The sequence below is a fragment of the Vitis vinifera genome, chromosome 10 (assembly GCF_030704535.1).
Source record: "Vitis vinifera cultivar Pinot Noir 40024 chromosome 10, ASM3070453v1".
NCBI classification, from domain to species: Eukaryota; Viridiplantae; Streptophyta; class Magnoliopsida; order Vitales; family Vitaceae; genus Vitis; species Vitis vinifera.
Window position 1 is genome coordinate 8,280,859 of NC_081814.1, and position 14,381 is coordinate 8,295,239.

The 14,381-nt window shown below is 35.6% G+C and overlaps 2 protein-coding genes across 2 annotated transcripts; both read left to right on the forward strand.

The window, feature by feature from the left end:
* Positions 1–5,655: 5,655 nt before the first annotated feature.
* LOC100253280 (U-box domain-containing protein 17) lies at positions 5,656–8,416 on the forward strand. Its single transcript, XM_019222704.2, has one exon. The coding sequence runs from the start codon at positions 6,128–6,130 to the stop codon at positions 8,270–8,272; it is 2,145 nt and encodes a 714-aa protein (XP_019078249.1). The 5' UTR covers positions 5,656–6,127; the 3' UTR covers positions 8,273–8,416.
* A 4,601-nt stretch (positions 8,417–13,017) lies between these two features.
* On the forward strand, positions 13,018–13,815 carry LOC104880544 (uncharacterized). Its single transcript, XM_010657491.1, has one exon. The coding sequence runs from the start codon at positions 13,018–13,020 to the stop codon at positions 13,813–13,815; it is 798 nt and encodes a 265-aa protein (XP_010655793.1).
* The last annotated feature ends 566 nt before the right edge of the window (positions 13,816–14,381 follow it).

Consider the following 14,381-nt stretch of genomic DNA (forward strand, 5'->3'; position numbering starts at 1 on the left):
GGAGAGACTGCTTTCGAGTCTTCGCCCCACCACATGCCACATTTCGTGATTGTGCAATAATCCTCTTCCACAGCTGTTTGAGAATATAATGTGAGAACAAGTGGACCTTACTCTTTCATTTCTTTTCCCCTTTTATCTCTTTCATCCAAGCTGTTATGTGAGGCCTCTTTTTAAGCTTTGTCCCTCATTCCGCTCCGCCCATTTTGTGATCACATGTGGTCTTTATAATCTGTAAGAGGAAGGATCATGAAAGAAAAAGAAATGGTAGAAATTGACATTTTTAGTCTTCTTATCTTTTCTTCACTTCTGGGGTATCAAAATGTGTTTTTTTTTTGTTCTAATTTTCATCAATCTCTGGTGACAGTTTACTAATTCTAAAATCTTCCGTTGCCACTTGCTCTTAAAACTAGACGAACCCATCCCCCAACTGAGACCAATCTGGTGATTGATCACCCCAAACTCAAGAAGGAAGAAAATTTGAGGCCTATATGGAGAGAAAATGACAATTGACCTTTCCTCTTTCTTCAACATGTGAGGCCTTTGAGCGGTCAAAACCAATCTGTGGCCTCTCCAGAGTCTGCAAAGCACTGGCTCCAGATTTTTCTAAATACCCATTTCAGTCTCCTGTTGGCTAGTTTCTCCTCAACCATCACCATCATCTTTTTTCTTTTCTCGTATGGTTAGTACTTGGCACATGCATTGCTCGTGAATCGGTGTCACAATTAAATTACCATTAATAATTTTTGTTGATTCAGAGTCAACCAAGTAGGTGAACCGTAACCTGCAGAGACCGGAAAATTCAAATGGAAAAAATTCTCTAGATGGCTTCTATTTCGGACCATGGAAATGTCTAGTATTATAATATGGTGGAATTGTCAGGTTCTGCGTTAAATAAATGATTGAGACTTACATTTCACGGTTGAAGAAATTTTAGAATAATGTGTCAAAATGTTTTAGGGAGAGACGGCCATAGCCAATTGGGTGATGGGGTCGCACATCTTGACTTGGACCATTAGATTTGTCGACACATGGCTTCATGTTGAGATTTGGACCATATCTTAAGCACACACAGAGATTAGGGTCGGTTTAAAGATTCAAACCATGCATTAGTTTTTATCGCCCTCTTCTTCTCATGCTCATGTTTTTCTAATTACATTTTTTTTTTTTAAAATTAAAAATATTTTTTCATGGATAGATCTGTGTCATTCCGTTATTATATGTCCTTTTGACTTGAATCCAATAATGTGCATTTTTAAAAAAAAAACTTATACTAAAAGAATATTATGCTCATTGCAAGTCGTTGTTGTGGGTAGACTAACTTAAACTATTTTAGGAGTTATGTCATAATGTTGGAAAATTGTGTGGTGCCTCTTTGATATTGTACCGAATTTTTAGTATGAATCATTAAATATTAACATATCAAAATTTTAATTCAGGAAAGGATATCTAATTTTTAATATAAATCACGAGATTTTAACATCTAAAATGAGTGGTTGATTAATAGAAAATAGGAGATAAATCAAGAGAAAAGTTAGACCATGTTTGCAAATTGTTTTCAAAATCAGTTTACTAGAAAAATTAAGAAAAGGTTTGTTTAACAACTGTTTTCACAAACAGTTTTTTGTTCTTTAAAATAAGGAAAAAAAAAATTGGTAATCAGTTTTTTGTTTTTTGTTTTTAAGAATAGAAAACATAATATTTTCAGGTAATATGTTTTAGTTGTTTTATATTGTTTTTGCTTGTTTTTTGAGAGTTTTTTTTTGAAAATAATTATATAAACACATAGAATAATTAAAAATAAAATTGATATAAAAATTAATTTTAAAATATATTTAAAAATATTTAAAAACATATTAAAAATATTTTAGATTCTCAAACAAATTTTTGTTTTATAAAACATCAAATAATAATTTTTAAAAACTATTTTTTAGAACTATTTTCAAAATAGTTACCACACAAGTCCTTAGAATATATAAAATAATTTTTTGTTCTTAAAAATAAAAATTAGGGTGCCTTTAAAAAATATTTTAACTGTTTTAAGTGTAAATACATCAATTACATCCATAAATGAATTTAACATATAAAAATTATTTTTAAGGACTTAAATTTATTTTTTTTAAAATAATTTCTTTAGAGAATGATTAAACACATCTATCTAAAAATCTTTTTTAAAAAAAAATCTAAAATCTCTTTAAAAAAACAAGTAAATGAATTGAAAATAATATTAATAATTAATAACCTCACTTAAATACTAAAATCTTGTAGTTCCAACTCTAAATGCATAAAAAAATAATATTTTAAAAATTATTATGTGTCCAAAGAAATATAAATTAATAGTTGATTATATGTATATATATCAATGAATTAATTATTAATATATATACTTAATGATCAATTAGTATTTAAATGTAAATTTAAAAATATTTTTATAATATGTTATATACCAAAAAAGTAATTTTGGAAGAAACACGAAGCTTATTAAAAAATTACTTTCTAAAACTTACAATACATTTAATTTTACAAAAGAAAAAAAATCAAATATTAAATTTTTTTCCAATTTTCTCAAAATCAATCTCAAACAAGTTATTTATATGCCAATAACATGTCAAAATTAAACTTCTATTAATAATTTTAAAGATTAAAATTGTCATACAACATTTGTTTAATAACCTAAGTCATGGGACACGTGTCCTTATAGAGTAGTCTGGAATAATCGTCGGCACTACCCGTACACTATTGCTTACGTGGTAGCATGATCCTCAGACAAAGCCTGAAAGTGGAGAAAGCCACGTCAGCGAAAAAAATCGAGGATTCACGAGTAGTCCACGGTATCATTATTACCTTTGCCAATTAATAATAATACCAAACCCTTCTTCCTTGCTTCTCTTTCCTACCACTTTCCTTCTAAACGTTGTCCGGCTTTTTATTTGACTTTTCTTCATGTACACGTCATACAGTTGATCGTTTTCTACGTGGCGTAACCGTATCGGGCCGGATACGCCGTGTGCCCGCAACGTGCTACTACAGGCAACGGCCAGGAAATGACGGATGAGGCTGTACTGGACCTAGCCTGGATCGACACGTAGTACAGCAGTGATGCGGGGTCCACAAAAGGCGAAACTGTTAATCCTTTTTATATTTTTTTAAATAGGACATATTTATTAATAAAATTTTAAAAAGATTGAAATGATTTAAAATTATCTTTTGGAACGGTCACAATTTTTTTTTCTCTGATCCTAAATATTATTTAGAAATAATTTTCATTTCTAATCTCATTTGCATAATTATTTTTTAAATTAATCTTAAAAATAATTAAAAAATGTTGTTAAAAAACACATCATTTTTTTAAAAAAATTTGAAAATATTTTGTATTTATTTATTTTTAAATAATAATTTTGAAATCAATAGTGACAAAAAATGAGAGCTCCTACCCAAGTCCAGCTCCGAATTTATATATATATATATATATATATATATATATATATATATATATATATATAAAAGAGGGAAAGGTGAGTTAGTCGGTTACAGAGTTTGAGATGTATGAAAGTCCAACTATGTAAGGTGGGCACTGGTCTAATTGGTTGGGTGGTTGGACTTGAGGTATGAAACATCATTTTTTCTTTGGTTACATCCATACCATGGTCTATACTTTGTCAATCTGTGAGCTTCTACGTGTGGTCCGCAGCCAACTTTGGAATTCAAGATTAGGGAATAAAAACCCAATTAAAGGGGCAATAAATTAAAAAAATAACAAATATAGAGTTACAACTGAAACTCCCCGGACTATGGCCATGTTCATACTTACGCACATGCCTCTATATATGGCACTATTTGCGGTTCCAAATTAAGGTTGATATTGGGTCAATGCGTGTGTGAAATCAAAGATTGTTACCATCCTACTATAACTCGTATCATGGGCATGTAAAATCAAAGATAGTTAGATCTTACTATAACTCTTAATGATTTTTTGATTTAACGAGATTTTTACGATTTTAAAATACATTTACAAGGTTATAAGAACTTCATACTTATAAAGTTATAAATTTTCTCCACCATATGAGACATCATAAATACTTTTCATATTTTCATTATGTTTAACATAATTATGATCTTGGTGCTAAACAAACTCTCATGTTGAGGTCGAGAATTGATTTTGATATCATTTATAACGATTCACACTTAACTGTATAAATATTGTATGTTTTAGGTTTAAAGGGTTTTTTACGACTTTAAAACGTGTTTATAAGGTTAAGACAAATTTATATTTGTTAGAAACTTTTTTATTTATTTGATGTGAGATATTATAAATTAATTAGATTTGATAAATAATAAATTGGTTTTTAGATAAAATAATTAAATCATGAAGGTTTTGTTTTTTGTTTTTTGAAATTGTAAATTTGAATAAAATGGACGTAAAGTAGTGTCTAGTTTGATGCTAAGATGTGAACCTAAAGCAAATTTCCATGTGTCGATGATGACATGCAAAAATCAATAATGTGATTGGTAGAGGGGGGTTATGTATTTTGCCATGTCCACATGAGTTTTTTGAGGGCATGATCACGATCACACATATCTCCCTCTTAAGTGGTTGACACTTTCAAGGCTATATGTGTCCACTTCATTAGGTAAACGAAGAATGGTCAAATCCAACGCATTGATGTAGACATTAATGGAAGGTGATTTGACCTGCCCACCCTGCTTGCTTAACCATATTTTCGCTTATCAAAATCCTTACTTAACTTCCTAGTAATATCGCTAGTTCAAGAAATGATGACTCAAAAAAGCAAGTCATTTGTAAGTTATGGGTGTGTTTAAACCCTCAAAATTGGTGTGGAATGCCTCGGAATATTTAGGGTTCATTTGAGAATATTGCAAGATACTTGTTTTTAAAAATCATTTATAAGTTTTAAAAAATAATTTTTAGTATTTTTGTAAAAATAAGTGTTTTTAAAATTAAAATTTTCTATTTTGATTTTAATTTTAGAATTATTCAAACCTTTCAACAAGTTTGTTTCAATTGACTTATGAAAAAATGTGCATCATTTGTGGCACAGTTATGCATTTGGTGTGAAAAGGATATCGTAGGCGTACATGAAATCGATGTATAACGTAAAAAGACAAAAGATTGAGGACGTGAGTGCAATAATCGAGATGAATAACCTAAAATATTAAGGACTAATTATAAAATTGATGGGCATCAATTCTCCTATCCCACCTAGGTATAGGCTATAGCGGATCGACACCCTGATCAAAAGGGTGCAATCATCCTCCATCCAAATCTTCCAATTTCAAATCATGCTTTGGTGGTGGCACTTGGAGTCCTTGTACGAGGATTGTCCCCAGCGCCAGGCTAACCCAAGGTCCAAGGTCCAAGGCACCAAAACGTCCAAGTGTGGGACACGCGAGGCAGAGTCGCGTGGGAGCATCGGGCCGTTTTGGTCAACTCCATTGAAATAAATCCAATCGCCTTTACTTTATTCGAAGGGAAAAGGGAAACAAATCTAATGCAAAGAGGGTGAAAATTTACAGCAAAGATCCCAAGCACTGACATCATCCCATGGCATATTTCGTAATAAACCCCCAAAAGTCTGTTCGTTTTGGTGGCGGACCCTGACCTGAAACTCTGACAGACGAAGAAACACTGAGAGAGAGGGAAAAAAAAGAAAGAAAATAAAATATTAATAATCAAATGTTTCGTCAAAGTCGTTGAAAACTCCGAGAGAAGCCCCAATCCACACACCAAAGTGTATTTTCTATGCTCTTCTCTTTTTCTAAAAACGCGGATTCGGCAATGCTTTGAATCCAATTTCCATGGTTTTATAAACCCTCACAATTTGATGACCAAATCTTCAGAGTCTGAGAAACGAGATTCAGACAAGTAGTAGAATCACACACAAAAATAAACAATAAGTGTAAGAGAGTTGCACTGTTTTCCTTGTTTTTGTTTTTATTGTTTTGTTTTTTGTTTCTGGGTTTGTTTATTAGAGAGAGAGAGAGATTTTGGTGCTGCAGAGGTCTTGATTTTCCAAGAGATTTGTGCATCTTCAAAATTTGTTTGCAGGTAAATTGAGGGGAAATATTTCGCAGTGTTTTTTTTAGTAACCCTAGATAACGTTCGAATTCCATGGCCTCCGCTGCGATAGTATCGTCTCTGCGGCGGCGGAGATCGCCGTCTTTGGAGGCTTTCTTGGCGCCGGTGGATCTAAACGAGGTGGCTCTTGTACGGACACTGGCCACCATCTCCATGGAGCTTATATTTGCGTTTTCCGATAGGCCTTGGCCGTTTCAGCGCAAGAATTCGAGGTCCTTGATTCGGAAAATTGAGGTCTTTCTGGTGCTGTTAGAGTTCCTGAGGGATTGCAATTTGAGTCTGCCTTCGGCGGCGGTGCTTTGCTTCAAGGAGCTTTACCTGCTTCTGTATCGGTCGAAGATACTTCTCGATTATTGCTTGCAATCAAGTAAATTGTGGCTTCTGTTGCAGAACCAGTCGATTTCGGGGCATTTTCATGATCTTAATCAGGAAATTTCGACGCTGTTGGATGTATTTCCGATGGAGGAACTTGAATTGACTGAAGATATAAGGGAGCAGCTTGAGCTTTTGCAGAAACAGGTGAGGAGGGCGAAGTTGTTTCTTGATAAGAATGATGAGGGGTTGAGGCTGAGGTTGTATTCTTTTCTTGATGACTTTGGGAGTGGGCGGATTCCTGATCCAGTGGAGCTGCGGTTGTTTTTTGTGGATAGATTAGGGATTCGGGATGCGAAGAGTTGTAGGGCTGAAATTGAGTTTTTGGAGGAGCAGATTTATAGTCACGAGGGAGATGTTGAGCCGAATGTTGCTGTGCTTAATGGGTTCGTTGCGCTTACTCGATATTGCAGATTCTTGCTATTTGGATTTGAGGAGAGCGAGGTAGAAATGAGTTTTGGGATTAAGAAGCCGAGGAAAGGGTTGATTACTCAAGAAATTGGGGATACCTTCATAACAGTCCCCAAGGACTTTTGTTGCCCCATATCTTTGGATGTGATGCGAGACCCAGTAATAATTTCAACAGGACAGACATATGATCGAACTTCAATATCAAGGTGGATGGAAGAAGGGCATTGTAGTTGCCCAAAGACAGGGCAGATGCTTGCTCACCCTCGCCTTGTTCCCAATCGAGCTCTCAGGAATTTGATCACACAATGGTGCACTGCTTATGGAATCACCTTGGATCCACCAGACAGCCCAGATAGTGTTGTAGAAACTTTTGCAGCAGCTTTGCCAACCAAAGCTGCTATTGAAGCCAACAAAGCCACAGCAGCGCTTCTCGTCCAACAGCTTGCAAGTGGTTCACAGGGTGCAAAGACTGTAGCTGCCCGTGAGATACGTTTATTAGCAAAAACAGGGAAGGAAAACCGTGCGTATATAGCAGAAGCTGGGGCAATCCCCCATCTTCTCAAGCTACTCTCATCTCCAAATTCTGTCGCACAAGAGAATTCTGTAACGGCAATGCTTAACCTATCAATATATGACAAGAACAAAAGCCGAATTATGGATGAGGATGGGTGTTTAGGTTTGATTGTTGAAGTTCTGATATTTGGGCACACAACGGAAGCAAGGGAAAATGCAGCTGCGACATTGTTCAGCCTTTCTGCTGTTCATGATTATAAGAAGAGAATAGCGGACGAGGGTGGGGCAGTTGAAGCCCTGGCAGGGCTGTTGAGAGAGGGAACCCCAAGAGGAAGGAAAGATGCTGTAACGGCTCTATTTAATCTATCAACCCACACAGATAATTGTGCCAGAATGGTAGCGTCAGGGGCTGTAACTGCATTAGTAGCGGCCTTGGGAACTGAGGGGGTTGCAGAGGAAGCAGCGGGAGCATTGGCCTTGATTGTTAGGCGGCCAATTGGGGCTGAAGCAGTAGGGAGGGAGGAAATGGCAGTGGCTGGGTTATTAGGAATGATGCGGTGTGGGACTCCAAGGGGGAAAGAGAATGCAGTTGCAGCATTGCTTGAACTGTGCAGAAGTGGCGGGACAGCTGCAACAGAAAGGGTCCTTAAGGCTCCAGCGCTGGCTGGTTTGCTTCAGACTCTGTTGTTTACAGGTACAAAGCGCGCTAGGAGAAAGGCTGCATCCCTTGCCAGAGTTTTCCAGAGGTGTGAGAATGCAGCCTTGCATTTTGGTGGACTTGGTGTAGGGTATGCATTTGCCAGAAACTCATCTGCAAATACCGATGCAAGCTTTTCTAGTGAGGTTTCCATGCAAATGCCCATTTCAGTGCCTGTTTTGTAGTGTTAACATCTGCCTTGTGTTACTGTGTTCCCTGGTTATTTATGCACCATTTTTGTTGGTAATGTTCACAAATTCTTTCATTGAAATGTTAAGAGGAGGTGGGAAAAGAAAGTTATAGGAATACCATATTTGATGTTTTAGAAAGATTGATGAATGTGTTTATCATTTAGTTTCATTTTCTGCTATATTTTGTAATGCCCAATTACTTGACAAATCAGAATGAGGAATTCTCTAAAAATGGTCAAGTTGGTAATAGTATAATGTGGAAAAGCTGCTTTTAGGTGTTGTTTTAATTAAGGAATATGCAGAGTTTGAATAGGTCTATTAGGTCTATTAGTATTGTAATACAAATCTTGTAACTTGTCCTACTCTATCAATTGATGTTTCAAAGTGCAATATGATAATGTTGAAGGTGCCGTGAACACCTTGAACATCATCATATTACACCTCGGATGCCATCATACTGGTTAGTAGGTGTTCCTTATGAAGAACCACAAATCTGTTCAGTAATTTGTATGTTGTACTCTACTTGTACTACACAACGCTTTACATTTAATCCCTGTTTGTGTTTGTGATTGATACACGTTGCTGGAATTGCGAGTCCGCTTACCCAACAAAGTGTTGTTCAAATTTTAGCAGTGTTCCTTTTTCTTTTCTTGTAACCATTTAATCCCTTTTCTTGCAATTTTCTTCTTGTTCCTTTAGAATGTATGTCATCTCTTGAATATGTGATAGTGTGCCTTAGAATTATGAAAGTCAACATGTGATACAGGGAGCATGGAGCAGTCCTATTTTACTAGGGTCTGAAAAATGTCTTATCCGGCTAAATGGCTGGTTGCCACGCTTGTGGGGCAAATGGTCAAACCCACTTGGGTATGCAATACAGCTTTTGGGATTTCCAGAGCAAACTGTTTTCTTAAGTTTTGACTAGTCTCTGGTGCCTAAGGTTACACGGAAAGGTATGCTTGGAAAAAGGGTAGGCACAAAAGATATTCCATTAAGGAGAGATTTAGGGAGATCAAACAAGTGATCATATTAATATATGATGCTGGGAGTCTGGACCTCAACACATGTCAGCCATTTTGTATCGATAAAGTTGATGCAGTCCTTTCTGTTAAATCACATATAGTGCATTTGTGATGTTAGGGTAGCCTTGGAATCTTATGTTCTGGGTAAAAATCCACTAAAAGCAGAATCTTCTTGAAATTGAGAGTTTGGTAGCTGTCAAGTGGTGGTGGCCTAGTGGGTCATGGCTTGCACCATTTGCCAGATATTATAGTGGATTGCATCCAATGTAAGACTCCCAAAGTGGATTGCCAAACAGGCCATTTACTGGGGGAAATAATTAGGGGTATGTCTGTTGGAAACTTGGGATTAGAGTTCTGCTGGTCGTAGTCCTTGTTTGTAGTGGAAATCTTTCAGCTGGAACTATAATGTCTAATAATGAAAATAGTAAGAGGTGAAGACATTGCCCATTCTGATATTTAATACCTTATCTTATCTCATCTCTTTGTCCTCTCTTTTCTTTTCTTCCATTGGAGTAGTAGTTCTGTTCGTTGATTTTTTGCAGAAAAGTTAAAAAAAGGAATAAAACTGGAAGAAAAAAAAAAAAAAGGGTATGTGTCAGTTTGTTTGTTCTGGCGTCTGGTCATTGAGGGCATTACATTGTACACAAGTAACTGATGGAATTGAAGACTTTAGTTGTAGACATTCCACTATATCCAACACAAGGTTGCTCTCAAGTTTCAAACTCAATGATGGCTCCAACTTTAGCCTGTCAGGACAAAAATATTTCTCTAAGATGCCATATTTATGTGTAGGGCTGAAATTTTTTTAGCAATCACTTCATTTTCACGATGCCAATGAACCGCCCCTGAGCTTTTTCATCATGCTTTCAATATTGAACACGCAGAGGTCAGAAGATATGCTAACCCCCACCTGAATATGCAGAGCCAGTTGTGTCCAACCCTGTTCATGCTGGTTCCCATGTTGACCCAGAGCTCCATTAAAAGACTGAAGACAGCATCATTTCCATGAGGTACTTTCTTTCTATTGCCCTATTGCGTTCTCTTAATCATTTAGACCTGGGATAATATTAATTAACAAAGGAGACCAGCTTGGTTGAGGGAAGAAACCAAGAAAGGATCCGATGCTAAAGCAACCCCCAATCCCCAACCCCAACTCACCTGGCCGTACCATATGGCCACCTCTTGATGAGCCTCACTTTCACTCGGCCTAAAGACACCATTTCCGGAAATGGTCTTGATACATCTCCTCAATGTCTCCTTATTCTCTTCCCAACCTTAATAAAATAACATACCTTGCAAGGAATTTTCCTGGAAGTAGCTTCCGTCACGGATTTTCCTGGAATTTGTTTTCTCACTGCGTGTTGAATAGCCATCAAAGTGAATATCTTTACACGCATGTACTGTAGAATTGCGAAAGTTAGACACGGAGAAATCAGAAATGGCATCACTAGGGTCATTTTCATTTACGGAGCTATCCAAACGAATCCATGAACAACAGAAACTACTTTCCATGTACAACAAAAGACTTGATCCACCCCCAGTAGGCATGACTACCAGACAAAGGTGCTGCCACCATTAGTCAACATAATAATTCATCGGGCGGCCATTTGATTTTAATCAACTTCTTTTGATGGGTGTAAGAAAAGAAGAAAACGAGTTGGATTACTCGTATAAATCCGATTAGCCGACATTCACTACATGGTCTACGCGTTGGGACTAGAGAGTAGTTTTGAATGAAATTGACAGGGGTGGTTCTTGAAAATCCTAGACGGCTTTCCAAAGGTCTCCATTTCTTTTTCTATTTTTAGACTTTCTAATAACGAAACCCACTTACTATTTATCAAAAGAAAATTAGACATGTTTTAGGCTATCAAATCGGCTTGGTAGTTGATATTTGTTACCAGAGATATTTCTTGTTAATTTCTAAGTGTTAAAAATTTTTAGAACGTCTGTTTGATTCGGTTTTTATTGATTAGGAGATAAAAAAAATTGAACGCCTAATCAATAAAGTTGATTTCAATGGCAGTCGGCTGTGATGACTTTCCTATCTCAATTGTATAGTCGATGGATAGAGCTTCTAAGCTTGTAAAGATCAATTGTAATTGTATTAAATCTCTAATCGCTGGTTAATCTGTCGATTGAAATAACGTGTAGTTGTCTCTAATGACTGGTTTGCTTCTATTCTTTATATGAAGGTCTCTTAATTCACACTATGAGTTTTCAATTACTTAGTATTAGATATCATTTATTGTGAGATGTCAAAATATTTAAAAATGTTTTTATTCTTCAACTTGCATATCATGTAGTGCATCTTATCAATCTTGGTTTCCTTCATGATTATGAGAGCCAAATTGTAATTAGGATTTTTTTTTCCTTTTTGTATATTTTGAGAGATTATTAAATGTGAGGCATTAGTCGGGAAAATCACATTTGAGTTATCACTCAAAGTTTTTGTGTTAAGAGTGGAACATTTTTTGAGGAAAATTGCAAGGCTTATTGGAGTTTGTGAATCCAAGTATAAATCTTAAAGGCTTAATTTGAAAGTTTTGTTATGGTGTGAAACTTTAAGGTTAGGATTGAATTAAGAGGAGAGTGAAAATTTGGTCGAAATAATATGAAAAAAGAATAACAAACATGAGGCTTATGTGACGATGAAGGGTTAAAAATAAACAATAATTTCAAAGATAACCTGAATTTGATATTTTTTTTAAACATTTTGACCCAAAATTACAGTAATGAACTAAGACTAATTGGAATACTAACATAACAAAAATGTTCAATTTCACCTAGTGATATTTTATCGGAGAACTTCACTTTATGGAAATAATTATGTAGGAAGCAAGGTTTGAAAAAGCATGAAAATTACTTAAAATTTGGTCAAAATTTAGGATTTTGATAGGTACCAACATTAAAATAGGTGTCAATAAAAATCTCAGACTTAAAAATCAGAGTGGACTGACTAGTTCAACCATCAACGGATGGCCTAATCGATATAGTTTGCTCAATTGAGTTGGTTAAAGGTTGGATCAATCTTGAATCACTCAAATCGATGATGGACAGTTCAATGGATTTATGTATATATATATATAGTCATACCATCTATATTCCATTTATAAATGATACCGTTGGTATTAGAGGTTTGAGTATATTGATTTCTTTCTTCATATTGCATATTAAGAAAGGTTGACCTAGGGTAAAAATGGTTAGCTTTAAGGGTTTCTTGGGTATGAAAAATTCTTGAAATTTTTGGTTTTGAGATTCCTTAAACATCTTAATTAGTTCATCCATTTCAGTTTTAGAACTGATTTCTTCATCAATAACATTAATTCTCCTACAAGAAGATGGTTGTGGTGTCTCAGGCACAACACTCTTACATATATATATATTGTTGGAAAATTGGTGAATGAAAAGAACATGTCTAATGAAGGAGACACAACCTTTGGAGGGGACACAACACTTAGTTTGCAAGGATAAATAGGAGATTGCCCTCTTTATATTGGTTAAGAGTTGTATCCTGAAAGATAGACACCTTTTACTGTTGCAATCAAGAATAGGGTGCCAAAATTCTGTCTTTAGGACATTGCAATTTGCAAGCCTCTAAACAAACGAATATATTTTTACTTCCATTCGAATTTTTCTTGTTTCCTCTTTTGAATTACTGCAGGTTTGTTCCATCATCACCCCAACAATCTAAAGACAGAATTTTGTTTAGTGATCATGGAACAAACATTCAAGTCAAACTCTACCTTACCAAACATTGAAGTTCATGTTCCTATTAAGGCAGGAACACACCATGAAAAACCAAAGAAATTCAATAGAGATGACTTTAAAAGGTGGCAACAAAAGATACTCTTTTATCTCGCCACCCTCAACCTTGTTCATGTTCTGAAGGAGGAATGCCCTAAAGCACCAGAACAACCAACAAAGAAGACATTCAATGCTATAGAGGCTTGGAAGCATTCGAACTTCTTATGCAGAAACTACATTCTCAATGGCCTGATTGACTCACTCTACAATGTCTACTCTTCATTCACTACAACAAGAGGTTTGTGGGAGGCACTTGAGAAGAAGTACAAGACTAAAGATGCTGGAACAAAGAAATTCATTGTTGGTAAATTTTTAGATTTCAAAATGATTGATTCTATTACTATTATTAATCAAGTTGAAGAACTTCAAATCCTCATCAATAAAATCCATGTTGAGGGAATGATGATCAATGAAGCATTTCAAGTTGCTTCCTTCATTGAAAAGTTGTCTCCTTCATGGAAGGACTTTAAGAATTATCTGAACCATAAACGCAAAGAATTGTCGATGGAGGATTTGATAGTAAGGCTTAGGATTGAAGAAGACAACAGAAAGAATGACAAATCTGTTGGCAAGTCATTCATGGAAGCCAAGGCCCATATTATGGAAGGAGAGTGCTCCAAGAAGAGGAAACTTCCCTTCAACAATGGAAAGAGGAAGAAACTTCCCAACAACAAGCCTGATAATAAGAAGATCAAAGGGGCTTGTTAGGTTTGTGGAAAATCCGACCATTATGCCAAGGATTGCTGACACAAAAATGATGAGAAAAAACCTAAAATAAAAGGAAAAGCCAGTCAAGCAAACATGGCAGAATCTGAAAATTTTGTTGCTGTAATCCTAGAGTCAAATGTTGTGATGGACTCTAAAGATTGGTGGATTGATTCTAGAGCCACTAGACACATTTGCGGTGATAGAAATTCCTTTTTGAATTTCCAGAAGATTGAAAGTGGAGAAAAACTCTACATGGGAAATGTTTCTTCATCTATGGTGGAAGGCAAGGGTGATGTGGTTCTGAATCTCACTTTAGGGAAGAAACCCACCTTGATGGATGTCCTTTTTGTACCTGAAATTAGGAAGAACCTTGTATCTGCTTCTCTTCTTAATAAGAAGGGATTTAAACTTGTATTTGAGAGTGACAAACTTGTGTTGACTAAGGGTGGAACCTTTGTGGAAAAGGGATACATGAGTGAGGGCTTGTTCAAACTCAATATATTCAATGACAATGTAATTGCTTCAACTATCAATAAAAGCTTTATGTCTTCTGCTTACATTGTTGA

Bases quoted from the DNA above. Each gene is read 5' to 3' on its own strand.
- LOC100253280 (XM_019222704.2), top strand. From the start codon at position 6,128: ATGGCCTCCGCTGCGATAGTATCGTCTCTGCGGCGGCGGAGATCGCCG.
- LOC104880544 (XM_010657491.1), top strand. From the start codon at position 13,018: ATGGAACAAACATTCAAGTCAAACTCTACCTTACCAAACATTGAAGTT.